Source organism: Ylistrum balloti, unplaced genomic scaffold (genome assembly GCF_031769215.1).
Source record: "Ylistrum balloti isolate Yb309-2 unplaced genomic scaffold, AGI_CSIRO_Ybal_v1 Utg370668, whole genome shotgun sequence".
In the NCBI taxonomy this organism is placed as follows: Eukaryota; Metazoa; Mollusca; class Bivalvia; order Pectinida; family Pectinidae; genus Ylistrum; species Ylistrum balloti.
Genome location: NW_026782404.1, coordinates 229,343 through 243,807, shown reverse-complemented (window position 1 = coordinate 243,807; position 14,465 = coordinate 229,343). Strand labels below are relative to the sequence as shown.

At 34.2% G+C, this 14,465-nt stretch overlaps 2 protein-coding genes across 2 annotated transcripts in view; one reads left to right on the top strand and one right to left on the bottom strand.

The window, feature by feature from the left end:
* LOC132557393 (lysosomal-trafficking regulator-like) overlaps positions 1 to 2,200 on the top strand; it is a 40,040-nt gene extending 37,840 nt beyond the window's left edge. Inside the window, 3 exon segments of the mRNA XM_060221891.1 lie at positions 225 to 378; positions 758 to 832; positions 1,465 to 2,200. Of these exon segments, the coding sequence (XP_060077874.1) occupies positions 225 to 378; positions 758 to 832; positions 1,465 to 1,591 (356 nt within the window). The 3' untranslated portion in view covers positions 1,592 to 2,200.
* Positions 2,201 to 9,770: 7,570 nt separating this feature from the next.
* On the bottom strand, positions 9,771 to 14,224 carry LOC132557407 (uncharacterized protein C1orf198 homolog). The gene is made up of 4 exons (XM_060221906.1): positions 13,874 to 14,224; positions 12,479 to 12,529; positions 10,673 to 11,452; positions 9,771 to 10,410 (listed from the first exon to the last, which is right to left on the bottom strand). Exons 1-4 carry the CDS (start codon positions 14,141 to 14,143, stop codon positions 10,342 to 10,344), a joined length of 1,170 nt encoding a protein of 389 aa, XP_060077889.1. The 5' UTR covers positions 14,144 to 14,224; the 3' UTR covers positions 9,771 to 10,341.
* Between the last annotated feature and the right edge of the window lie 241 nt (positions 14,225 to 14,465).

Genomic DNA, 14,465 nt, shown 5'->3' with positions numbered 1-14,465 from the left:
ATAAGTTGTCATCTGCACACCTACCAGAGGGACATCAGCAGAAATGCCCTAATGGACCAGTGCTGTCAACTGACTACCAAGATTTGTAGAAATAAACAATTGCCTGCCATCCAATCCTTCAACCATTGTACTGGCCTTTCAAAGGATTATAGTTACAGTCATAATGAATGCTAAAATTCATCTACTCCTAAAAGCAATATTGACAATTAAAACATACGTTTCAGGGCCGGGAAGCTGCCTGCAACTCCACACAATCAATGCTGCTCTTGTGGCCTCTTGTGTGTGTGAAGACACCATTCACTGCCTCGCATTCTCCGCTGCTCCAGAAGGCCGATCCATCAATGTGATTGCAGGTGGTCTTAGCTCAGGGATGGTCAGGTAAATATTTGAGAGTAACTCTCAGCGGAGTCACAGCTAGACAAATGTTAGATATATTGTATTTTTTAAGCCCATGCCCTGTTATCAGACGATCTATATATTTGCTATACTATTTCATTGCCTTGCAATAAGTCCACATGCCCTGACTGAGAGTAAGGAGTTTAGGCCCTCTGGGTTTACTATTAGATCTTTGAACAGTTAGGGATAGCTGATGATGATAATCACATGAAATACATGTGCTATTGCGTGACATCATTGTGATCAATCATTTCTTCTTTACTGACCTTTGTTAGAATTTGTGACTAGATCTACAGGTAGGCACTCTGTATTAGGTCAATTTCTATGATAAACTAGAGAATCATGTGATTGCTTTCAACAGGTTGTGGAGTAGCTGGAACCTTACAGTTCTGAGGGATTTACAGCATGATTCCCTCCTCGCCAAACCAGTCATTAGGTAAAGTAATGTCTTTGTTGTATAGTCAGCTCATACTACTGAGACACACCTCTGTATTTCATTCATGTCCTTACAATAGTTAGTGAGTTCAATAGAGATTAGTCTTCAAATATATATTAACTCTGTACATTTCATCAAGTGGGTAAATGAAAACTAGAATAAAGCAATGTTATGATCTCTTCAGCTTTTAAACAGGAAGCATCTATAAATGGAATATATACATAATGTTTATACTACATGTACGACAATGTTTGGGAAGTAATGCAGAACTCCTGAAAAATAATGTTCAAGGAGAGATTTTAAAACTGGTTTATATGGCATTTGTTGTTGTTATCAGAAATATTTAATTTCAAAGAAAAATGTAGTTAAGTATGGCATATGTAAAATAAAAAATAAAAAAACAAAAAATGAAAATAGGAACTGTTAGAAATACTTAAAGAAACTAAATGACATCATTTGAATGGAAGTTGCACTCCCCATTTGAAATCATCAAGATGCTGATTGACACTGAAGTTTCATGAAACGGTCTCAGGAGTCTGATGGGATATCATACATTTCATAAAAATCACTAGATCATGTAAATTTGTTTATCAAATGTATTATTAAATGTTGTATGGTATTTATTTTTTCAGCCTGGCTTATTCGTGGGACTCCCAGCGACTCTGTATGTGTACTTCTGATGGGACTGTTACCATGTGGGAGTCAGTGTCGGGTAGACCTTCCAAGTCATTGTCGCAGCAGTTTATGTCGTTCCTGTAAACTGTCTGCTAGTAATGTCACACTGATCTTCAAAGTCATTGTCGCAGCAGTTTACGTCATTCCTGTAGACCGTCTGTGAGTCAGCATCAGACAGGCGTTCAGAGTCATTGTTGCAGAAGTTTACGTCATTCCTGTAGACCGTCTGTGAGTCAGCATTAGACAGACGTTCAAAGTCATTGTCGCAGCAGTTTACATCATTCCTGTAGACCACCTGTGAGTCAGCATCAGACAGACGTTCAGAGTCATTGTCACCATCCTTTGTGGGTTCCTGCAAACTCTCTATGTTTTAGATTATGTGAAGCCAATCCATACAGGGGAAGGATCAGATCTCCATAGTTGATGTTTTAATATTAGTGTGTTATGTTTGCTTTAGTAAATGCTACACTTTAAATGATTTAATCGTAAAAATTGTACCAACTCAAACTTACAAAAATGCAGGTACATGTACATTTTACTTGCCCAACCAAATGATGCGAGGAAACAAAATTACAGCGATAAAACACTATATTTGTCATTTTATTAGCCAGAGCTGAAATGGTAAGTCTTCGTTTCATGCTGTTTGAAGGAGACAACAGTTTGAATTTGACATTATTTTAACTTATTTCTTCAGTAAATATTACTGGTTAGATAAGTGTAGTCTGTTTTAAATGTTTGTGCTTGTGATTGTAAGTCATGTGCATAATAAGACCTAAAAATGAGCTTGCCCTATACGACATAAGTAATCCATTTAACTTAAAACATTCCGGAAGTGAAGGAACATACATATACATGTGGAAAGGTTGATATTTATTTTTTTCTTTATAAATGACTGGATACTATAGGACCAGATGTTTTATGACCCATGTAAAATGTGTGATTTGTGTATTATCTGTAGTTTTATGTGATGGAACCAAAGAGACAAATTATTTATCCACTTAGTCCTGTTTTATATAGTACTATTGCTTATTACATATCTGAAGGCTGTTTTACCGAGTATGATTGTTTATATCTCGGAACTTTTCGTGTCAGCTTATTTTTGTACCCATCAAGTGTTATCATTAGCTTTGTAAATGGAAATTAAATTGAATCCAATAACTTCTTCATGTATACATTTCTTATGTGCTTTTTTAGTCTACTACAATATTTACAGAGCTTAATTACACATCACCATTAAATATATATTTATGTAATACACACTTTACCAATATTCATATATGTAAGTTCTTCTGGCATTTTATCTCTTTGTGTATATCTATAGAGAGGTCTTTACATGAAAGTCTGAAGAACATGTATGATCTTTTTCATCTTGAAATTATAGACAAGTTTTTAATAATCTTGATTGATTTACCATATCATGTATATTGTATATCTTTAAGACTGACTAATAATCAGTGTTTAATATCTTTATTGTACATTCCGAGAATTGGAAAGGTTACATAGAAAAATTGTTTAAATTTTACATAATTACATTAATTTACATAATTATAGTTAAATTAACAGACTGATTGCTCTTCTGAGTCAGATAATGAGGAAAGTTGTGCATTAAATATTTTCATCATGACTTTAAAGAGATTTAGCAATATTTGAAGTGATTTCATGCTGTGAATCTTACTTACCGGTAATATTTAAGTATTTAATGCCAAATCAAAATATTAACAGCATAATACATGTATTTTTGTCATAGTTTACTCGTAAAAACAGGCAGTGTGAACAGCAGTTCAGTAGTGGGGCCAGAGTAACACTCAGCTTTGTGTTGCTTGTGTAGTTCTCTATTTGAAGATTTTCCAAAGTGTTGAGCTAGTCTTTCAAAAAGCTGATTTTATGGTAACCAAATATTGGTATTGTACCAAATGTGTTCATGGTGTAGGAAAAATGATCATGTTTGAAATTATTAAAATGTGTAAGTGTTGTTATGTTCATGACGTAAATTATGTTAGCAATATATGTTTAAGATAAAATCCCAGAGGTGCTGAGACTATTATATAAATTATGTAAGGAACAAATGTTTAAAATAAAATCGCAGCAGTGCCGAGACTGGCTGTACGTTTTTTTTCCAGTGTCACAGCTTAGTGGCATCATCATGGTTCAGTTGCACAAAAAGTAGCAACAGAAAATATTACAGAATCAGAATTTCAGATATCTTAAATTTCAAATTGATTCTGTAAATGTATTGTTAGGAATATTGGCAACAAAGTTTGGTCATGTGATAAACAGAATCCTAGCAACAAAGATTGATCATGTGATAAACAGAATCCAACATCTATTTGTCCCTCATACAAATGGGTTGTTAAAACAGCCTTATGTTTCATATATAAAAATGAAAACTCATGTGATCCTTGATTTAAGTTGAGTAAACAGTTCTCTAATTACAGCATTGGAATATAACAGACAGGGTTGTTGAGTTGTACTAGATGTATGTATGTATGGATGTATTGTGATAGACAATGTCCAATATGTGTGTGATTATTGGTTCAAAGTACATTGGTAATAAGTGAACAGGTAAAACAGGAGATATGAAGTTTAAATTCATGTTTTCCTCCAATGGTATATTTATATACCTTAGATAGAAACAAATTGGTGACAACTGATCTAGTCATTAATTAAATGGCCATAGTCATGCTTGGAAAGCATGTGACTTATTTTACAACTTTCTTGTTGAGCATGTTTTTGTTGTTTTCAGATATGTTTTACTGATTGCACTTAATGCATTGTTCTAATCAGTGAAGCTCTTTTGATCAATGCTAGTAGACAATTAAGTGTATAGAAATGCTCGTATGTTTACTTGTATCTACTGTTATGTTTACATGTACTTGTAGCTACTGGTATGTTTACATGTACTTGTAGCTACTGGTATGTTTACATGTACTTGTATCTACTGCTAAATGTTTTTACATATATCGACTGTCTAGTATATTTATAAGTATCAATTGTCTTATATGTTTACTTGTATCTACTGTCTAGTATGTTTACATGTATCTACTGTCTAGTATGTTTACATGTATCTACGGTCTAGTATGTTTACATGTATCTACTGTCTAGTATGTTTACATGTATCTACAGTCTAGTATGTTTACATGTATCTACTGTCTAGTATGTTTACATGTATCTACTGTCTAGTATGTTTACATGTATCTACTGTCTAGTATGTTTACATGTATCTACGGTCTAGTATGTTTACATGTATCTACTGTCTAGTATGTTTACATGTATCTACTGTCTAGTATGTTTACATGTATCTACTGTCTAGTATGTTTACATGTATCTACTGTCTAGTATGTTTACATGTATCTACTGGTTGTTTACATGTTTCTACTGTCTAGTATGTTTACATGTATCTACTGGTTGTTTACATGTATCTACTGTCTAGTATGTTTACATATATCTACTGTCTAGTATGTTTACATGTATCTACTGTCTAGTATGTTTACATGTATCTACTGTCTAGTATGTTTACATATATCTACTGTCTAGTATGTTAATATGTATTTACTGTCTAGTATGTTTTAATGTATCTACTGTCTAGTATGTTTACATGTATCTACTGTCTAGTATGTTTACTTGTATCTACTGTCTAGTATGTTTACATGTATCAACTGTCTAGTATGTTTTAATGTATCTACTATCTTGCCTAGCATGTTTACATGTATCTACTGCCTTGTCTGGTATGTTTATTGTAAAGAATTTGCATTGATCTAACCTTAGAAATAGCAACTAGAGATTTTGCTAGGTTACTTAAAATTTTGTTATTTTCTTATAACAGAGAGGAGATTAACTAGTTTGAACATAGATGGAGATATTCTATAATATCTATCAATATATTGAGTTCTAAGAACATTGTAAAACGAACAAACAATTAAATGCAATTCATCTTCAATATCTGAAGTTATATTTTTGACATATTCTCTCATTTCTTGATGTTCTTCTTTCGTATCTGCCCCTTTCTATGCGAAGGTCATGTGAAGATAACCTAAATTCTGCAATTACTGAAGTATATGACTCTGGTAAAGATTTCCTAAGATAGTACTGAAGACAATTAACATCTTGAGGGAAACTATACAAAAAACCATTTATAAGAGTTATGAAATAATTTGAATTTTGTACAGAAGCATCAATCAAGCATTGTTTAACGTCGAATGTAAACTGTCATTTATAACAAACATTCTGGTTAAATGAAACATATCCAAAACCTAGAGACATTAATGTTTTTATATTAATGAGCCAATTTGTTTTTGAATGAGATACAGATAACACGTCATTATACAAGGCCTTCAAGATACCATTCTCCATCTCCAATGATTCTAGCTAGTACTTAATAATTCTTATTTTATGAATTACTGAAAATGCTAATCTACCAGATTCAGAGTACAGCATGTTGTTAGTATATTTTCTCACCCTAAGTAAACGCCTGCAAAAATCTGTATTTATTTTTTCTACAGCACCTTTATCTACTTTGTAGTATGTTTACCTGTGTCTACTTGTGTACTGTCTATTGTGCTTACTTGGGTTTACTGTCAAATATGTTCACCTTAGTCTACTGTGTAGTATGTGTAGTGTGTGCTTATATTTTTCTGCTGTCTTTGTATGTCTTCCTCATATTTGTTGTCCTGGTACCTATATCTGCACTCACAATGTATTAATTAACATCCACACATTTGTTGTTAATGTATATATCTATCTCGACCATTGTCTTGTTTGCTCTTATATATCACGTGCCATATGTGTTGTCAATTGTTATTACAAATGTGTTTTATTATAATAATTTTACATCCCTGTACTATTAATTTATTATAGATAATCTGAGAAGAGTAACCCTATCAATACACTCCTTATATTTATTTAGTTATGTGTGTGTTAAGGAATCACTGTGATATGTTGAAGATTTTACTATTAGAACTCCATGTTATTTTTATACTGAACTTGTTTGAAAAACAAACTTTTAAACAGTAAATTATGTTCTATTGATGGTTTGTTTGTCTTGATGATTTCTTAACAAATTGATACCAGTTGCCTGGCTTGAAGGGTTTCATTGCTTGATATAATTGTTAGATTACATAGCCCAGTGAGCCAAGCAAGTTGATGTTGTGGAAAAGTCGCCTGACTTAAAGGCTTTAGAATAGAAGTTCTTATAACACAACCTGTAGCAGATTAGAGTGTGATGTTGCGATGACTATACAGTCACCTTCATTAGACAAATTACCAGTGTAAAGTGCGCTAACACTGACATACATAGTGTACAAGACAGTACACCAAGGTCGAAAATAGTGTGAAGAGATGGTAAACAGATTATAGACCAAAAAATACACCAGATGGTAACAGTGTACTGTAGTCAATGTGGCTACTTTTAACACTTGGTCATACAAGTGTGACTCTGTGGCCCCTCCCCCACCCCCCTGCCGCCTTAATAAGTACTGGCCCACTGCAGCGTATTCATCAAGTTGGACCTCACAGTTTATGATTTGTTTCTGTTCATTTGTCACATTAAAGATGCCACAAGACCACAATATGCTACCAGCAATTGCCTGCAGAATGAACTCCATCATTGAAGATTTGATCCTTTGGTTATAACAGAAGTGATTGGCACACCTGTAATATATAAGGAACTTGACAAATCTAGAAGAATGTAGCAGATGATGGATACAGGTTTCACACTGACCACATGTTTGTTAGTCAGCTATAACATGGATATTTACTGAACCCCAAAAGAAAAGCAAGTCCTACTTAAGTTTTTGTAAGAAATCAAAAACAGAAACCAAATTTTTACTTATTTATTCAACAGTTTTTTTAAATTGAAATTAAACAAAATGTGGCTAGATTTTATTTCCTAAAATTTACTTTTTCTACTGTCTATACTATGCAGGTACCCCCATGAAAGGAAAATCACAAATCGGTCAATGATGTGTGTTTCCGCCTAAGGCATTGATAAAGGATACATGGAATTGCTGAGTCTGGAAGAATGCCTGGGTTTCTGTTCTAGCTGTGCACATGGCAATGGAGCTCTGCCAGCAGCGATTTTTCTCCCAATTTCATCCCACACGTTCTATTTGTGCCATATCCAGTGAAAGAGATAGCCAAGAGAGGACATTCATATTATTCTGTGCAAGGAAACCCATAGGTACTTGAGCAGTGTGGGGACGGTGTTTCCTTGCTGGTCAAACTGTAGTTGTGACTGTGCAGCAAAAAAGGGAACAACGTAAGGCCTGAGAACATTGGCATTTAATGCCTTTCTGTGTAGGTGACGTCGGCAGTCTCAGCAGACACTGGGTGCCATCCAACTCTGATGGCAGCTGCTTTTCTAGTTGCAGGCTAGGCCCAGTTATGAAGGCGAGTTACCAGAATGTAACGATCTTTGGCCAGAGTCGTCACCCTTAGTCTCCCCAGCCGAGGACGATCAGAAACAGTATCCGTATGTTAGAAGCGTCAAGCAAGCCTGGTGAAGTTATGAAGGTGAGTTACCAGAATATAGTGATCTTGGGCCTGAGTTGTCACCCTTGGTCTCCCAGGCCGAGGACAATCAGAAACAGTATACAATAGTAGCAGAAGTACCCGCCTGCAAACTTCCAAGAACCATTTTTCTCTGCAATGAGCATTATTTGTGCTACCGTCATTGAATGAATGTTTTTGGGATAGACCACTTTATAAAGGACATGTCTCGATGAACACTCACCTGTATAGGTAACACCTGTGATTGCAAAAAGCATGCCATTTCATCATTGGCATTCACAACTTCATATTATTGATATTAACACTAGTATACAAAATGTCAACTAAAATTTTTCACATGAAAATGTACTTGCATTTTTTATGGGGTTCAGTATATGTGACTTTTTAAAATGGCTGATAGATTACATACATCCAGGATGAAAATACAGGCCGAATGTTTCTCTAAACATTTTCTCAGCTGGTAGGTGTTGCCTTTCAGGCGTTATTTTCACCTGTTCATAATTCCGTCACAATATATTGCAAAAATTTGTTAATGATTGCTTGATTCAATCTGAAAGATTTTAAAACTCTTCTGTAACTGAATTATGAGATGGCATCAACAAAAATTCACAAACTAGAGAAAGCTTATATATTTATTGAATAATAAATATGTATATTTATTGCACTTGCACATAGAAATATGTATTCACAACATTGAGAATGCTTTTACAAAATGTAAACATAGTTTAAATGGTATTAAAAACTACAGGAGTAATAGTTCTAGCATATATATAAATTGATATAGAATGTCTCTATGTATATCAAAAGAAATTTACAAATCTTTAAGTGTAATATTCTTCACCATGTATATAAAATGAGTTTCTCCCACACTGCAGTGTCTCTGTTGTTAAAAGTATTTAAACTGATTTCATGTTCATAATGGAAGAATTCTTCCCTTCTCTGTTATTAATAATGGTACAGCATTTATGAATCATAGTTATGGTTTTGATTCTCACAATAGAAAGAAATTATTAAGCTTAGAAAGACCTGTACTGATACATGCAAGCTTTGCCCCCATCCACCAAATGCTGGAAGAAACCGGGAAAATAATGCAAATAACGTATTTCATTTCTGGAAAAATTTGTACTCAGGTCTGTGATACCTGTTAACTTTTGTACATCTATCGATTTTCAAATACTTATTTCTGTCATTGTGGTGCAGACCTCTCCTTATGTTAAAATCATTAAGGTAAGGCAATCAGCTGAAAATACACTAGATTAAATACATTGACAGAGAGCAATATGACCTTCTGCTCGCCAAAAATTAAAATGACCCTTTTTAGTTAGCCTATAAATTAACATGAAAATTACTACATGTATATTAACTTCCCATGTTTTAACTTGGACAATTTCAAAAATTACAAAAAAGCCTGACACATTGTTATTTGTGCATGCATCCATCTATGAGATATATTTAATGTGTGGTGAATACTCCCTACAAACAACATGTAGATAAAGGCTTACAGTATTGGACACTTTTCATTAAAGCATTGGTTATTTCACAAATTTTTTAAAGCTTCATAACCTAATATTTTAAAAAAAAGACCTTACTTCCAATCAATTAAGTAAGTACATACACATGACATTACAAACATGTTTGAATAGTTAGAGTGCTACTCTGACAACAGGATACTTCCACAAGTTTTAGTAGATTTTTTTTTTACAAAAAGTTTTAAACTTTTTACACACAATTACTTTACACATGATTACAAACTTTCAACAGAGAAACATGTATTTTGCCTTACAAATGATCATTTAAGTTAACGAAATAAATTTCAGAATGCAAAATATAGTCAGATCTTTTAAATAAAACCAATACATTTATACTAGTCTTAACATTTCAATTATGAAAAAATAAAATAACACTTCCTGTGCAAAAGCACTTTACAAGTTGTTATATTTCTATATTTATTATACATATGTTTTATGTTAATATTCAAAAACATAAAAATCACCATCTCAACATAAGGATGTGAAATGGTATGGTAGTGACAACCTTACAGTATAACCCTAATAGGACAATGCTAAAAATTGAGCAAGTTTTTCTCAGCTTATGACCTACAAAATAAGGCAAATAGAAAGTTATACCAAGAAATACTGCAATCTTATTCTTTTGTTATGTCCATGTGTCTGCAATCCATTGCTTAAGTGTGGTTATAGGTACACTGTAATATATTAAGCCTGAAAAAACATCATCAGCAGCACAAATATAATCCAGATCTGTCAAATGTTTAAGTGTATAATTATCAGTTGATGGTCCCAGTGGTGAGATGTCATGCTTTATTGTCATCACTACCAGTTGTCAAGAAATGTGAATCCAGTGGTGGGAACAGATGAGTTTGGTCTCTCCTCTGCAGACACCTATTGGAAAGGAACATGAAGAAAACTTATTATATCAACGAGGAAAAAAAACAATTTCATTGATAAATCTTGTTAAACTACACATACAAAATTATGAAAACTAGTTTTTAATTCTTAATTCCTATTGAACAATTCATTAATAGTATGTAGTAACAGCAGGATATGATATGACAGCACATCTACATGGTTCACCAGGTATTAATATAACCGATAAGTTACCAAAGTATTGGATGTAATACATGATGTATTAAATGATTCTCACCTCTGAATCTCGTAAGACAACCATGTCTGACCCAGACAGAACAGAGCCATGTGATTCAGTGAGTAGTCCTGCCTGATCATCAGTTAGGTCCAGGGTCCTCTTGGCTCCATCAAACAAGTCCATCTGTTCTTCCCGCTCCATCATCTGCACCCTTGGCTCCTTTAACAATGGTTTCCTTGATGGTGATGAGGTTGTACTACTAATGCTCTCTGTCTCCTCATCCATTAAATTCTGTTCTCGGATATTCATCATAGGGTTATCAAAGACATTACTTTCTATGTCTTTGTGTGCCTTGGGGAAGTCTTTTTTGGACATTTCATCTGTCATAAGTTCTTGTTCTTCTTCTTGACGACGTTTTGAGAATGACGAAGACAATTTCAGCCTGCTAGCAACAGGAGACTTGGATGAAGCTTTTTTTGGAAGTCTTTTAGCTGGTTGGGGTGCTATTTGTGAGATTTCTTCCTCATTGTCCTCTGTATGTTTGCTTTCAATAACAGATGGCTGTGAAACATCAGAGACACAGCTATCCCTTGTATTACCATGACCAATACCATAGCTTTCATTGGTCTCTGGCAAAATAAAATTATTTGGATCAGATTTCCAATTTTTGTACTTGTCAGTTTCCCATATACTGGGGTTGGAGTTGTAAACAAATTCTTGTGAGGCTGTTGGTCGTTCATCATTTTCTTGTCCTGTCTTGGACTTGCCAGCCCCTTTAGAAGGCTGAGGTTTAGAAAGCTTTTCTGGGTCCAAATCTAGGAGATTAAGGTCTTGTTGACTCTGGAAGTATATACCCATATACCAGTTGTAGTAGTATACTCTGCATATACAGAGTTAAAACTATCACTTTCAGGCATTGATAGTGCTGATAGTCAATGCATCCTCGATACTCCATGGGTTACAACCAATTTCACGCTTGAGCTCTGCACCCTTGGAACACTTCAATGCAAAATTGAAAGCTCTACATTTGACACTTTGTGTATGATACAAGAAGACTTGTTTGATACTTTGATGTATATAAACGAATCACAAGTTCGCATAATGATACGTAGTACTGGCTTTGAGCTTGCACTTTTTTCCACCTGAAACCTGCACTAGATCAATCAAATTAATTGCTTGTACCTTCAATTTCACCGTGAAATGTTCAAAGGATGCAGAAAGCAAAAGTGATTGTAAACTCTGGAGTATCAAGGATGAGGTCAATGATACCTAGAGACAAAGAGAAGAAGAAGGAGACTATATTTCTGATATGTGAAGTGACTGGCCTATGTAAATATGGATTACACTATCGAAACCTCCACCATTCTAACTATGGTTCTGTCAACAGCAGAAGCAGTTGGGTGTTTCAATTTGCATGTATCACAATATTTCAAAAGTCTTATGTTTAAAATGTTCATTGCACCTCCACCATTCTAACTATGGTTCTGTCAACAGCAGAAGCAGTTGGGTGTTTCAATTTGCATGTATCACAATATTTCAAAAGTCTTATGTTTAAAATGTTCATTGCACCTATCCAGAAATGTACTTTTAATTTAGAACTATACTTATCACAGAGTTAAGTATATTTTGCTTATATATACACCCAATTATAATACTTCAACTGTATAACTAAGTATTACTATACAAACTTTTCACATACAACTTTGATATAACTTTAATATACAGTTACTTCAAATCTGTATGTCAAAAGTATATATGTTTGAGTTACACTTCTGACAAAATTGTATAGTTTTAACATAATTAGTAATTAAAACTCAAAAATTTCAAATATATACCGCTGTACTATTTACAGTTACCAGCACATACCTTTGAGCGCCATGAAAAGGGAGCGGAATGAACATCTTGCCACGACCATATCTGCAATATGTAACAAGGACAGAGTCATCAAGATCCCCTGCCCATGTTCAATTGTAAAATATATATGATTGAATTGAGCAACGACGAAAACTGGAAAAGATATCAGCCGTTCAGGTCACAGCAGCCTAATTAAATATGCATAGAATTTGCCGATAATCAAACTTGAACAAGGGGTTAAGCTAACAAGTCTACTAAGCAAGTCTCATCATATTTCATTCGTTCCTTCAAAAGATAACATGAAGAAAGCATTCAGTTAGAGTGCCAAAAGATATCAGCCAATGAGGTCATGGCAGTGCATAAAATATGAATAGAATTTGTCAATAATCGAACCTGACCAAGGAATTAAGGTAATAAGTCTTAAAAGCAAATTTCCTAAAAATCTTTTCATTCCTTCATAAGATAATGTGAAGAAAGATTTTCCATAGAGTGATAAAAGACATCAGCCAATCAGGTCACACAAGCCTCATTAAATATGTGCAGAATTTCCTGTTAATCAAACATGGACAAGGGATTAAGGTAATTAGTACACCAACCAAGTTTCATCAAAATCATACCAGTATTTCAAAAAATATACGGAAAGCAGCATCCAGAAGGACAGAAAGATGGATAGAACCCATTTAAATATCCCCCGCCAGCTTTGTTGGGCAGGGATGAAAAAGCACATTGTATTATTTGTATATATACCTTCAAACTGAAACAGTGAAATGATAAAAAGTCTAGTTGTACAACATGCCTAAAATTCCACATAGAAATACATATCCTTTAATAGAATGGTTTTAGGTATTGGCTTCAGGGATATAGCAAGTTTCTGGTTCCTGAGAAATAAATGAAAAAGACCTGCATGGCTGCTACATCCCAAAGCCCACTTTGATTATATATTAATAGTCCGTTACTACGTAATATATGATGTTGACGTTAAATATTTAATGAAATTAAATGTTACTGGTAATAGTAGTGATCTATATATTCGTCATGAAACTCAGTCAAGTAAATTTAGCAGTGTGCAACAACATATCAGTGGTCATTATATCACAATATTTCAATTTATCTAGTGACAATATAATGCAATATCATTTTCATTATTGCGATATATGTAGCAACTTTCAACTGTTTGAGGGATTTAACCACATAACTTTGCACAATCTTGTTGGCTATTTTTTTAAAAATTCAATTCGCGTCGATGAACTAAGTAAACCATTGCATATTTAAGCTATGGCTCTCTTATATACACATTTGTTCAACACAAATCATATAACCAAATGCAACTGGGTATGTATTGCAATTTGACACGCCCATTTTTGTTGTATCTGTATATGCTATTTACGGAACAAATCTTATACTCACGTCACTGTCCATGTCCACGATTATTTTTTCTCCTGACTGGATGTGTAATTTCGGGAAAGATACGGCATAAGTATTGTCTTTTGCATCGGAAATATATTTTTCTCGGACATTTCGGTCAACGAAAAAATCGTCAAGTGCCTCTTCCTGTTTCTTCCAATTCAATCCTCCCCATTCTTCATTCAAAATATTCTTCGCCAATCGTGTCTCGTGGACGATTTTTTTGGATAGTGGGTTAACAGATGCAAAATAAGCTAACGCTGTGTCTTCCATACTGAGTGTGTGCTTCAAAATGAATATAAGAAAGACTATCGCGAAATTCTACTACTTTTCTTTTCACGGCGACATTGTTGACTCGTACTCAATGTTGTTGAAACGCTTAAGCTTCAATACGACTTGGGAAAGGTGTAGATCGGGATGGGGTAGAAGCAGGATTTTCCAGATGCCTGGAAAAGAGCATAGCAGATATGACTCGTTTAGATGAATTATCTGGCAATTCCATCATCGATGCAGATGTTCTAGCTGTCGAGTACAATCCCGGTAATGCCACAAGGAGCAGTGAGCAAGATCTAGATATCGAGACATGTCATCACTA

Coding starts and splice junctions, on each gene's coding strand:
- LOC132557407 (XM_060221906.1), bottom strand. CDS start 14,143: ATGGAAGACACAGCGTTAGCTTATTTTGCATCTGTTAACCCACTATCC. Junction 11,453..12,478: donor CCTTTTCATGGCGCTCAAAG/GTATGTGCTGGT, acceptor ATATACTTCCAG/AGTCAACAAGACCTTAATCT. Junction 10,411..10,672: donor TTGTCTTACGAGATTCAGAG/GTGAGAATCATT, acceptor CCTTTCCAATAG/GTGTCTGCAGAGGAGAGACC.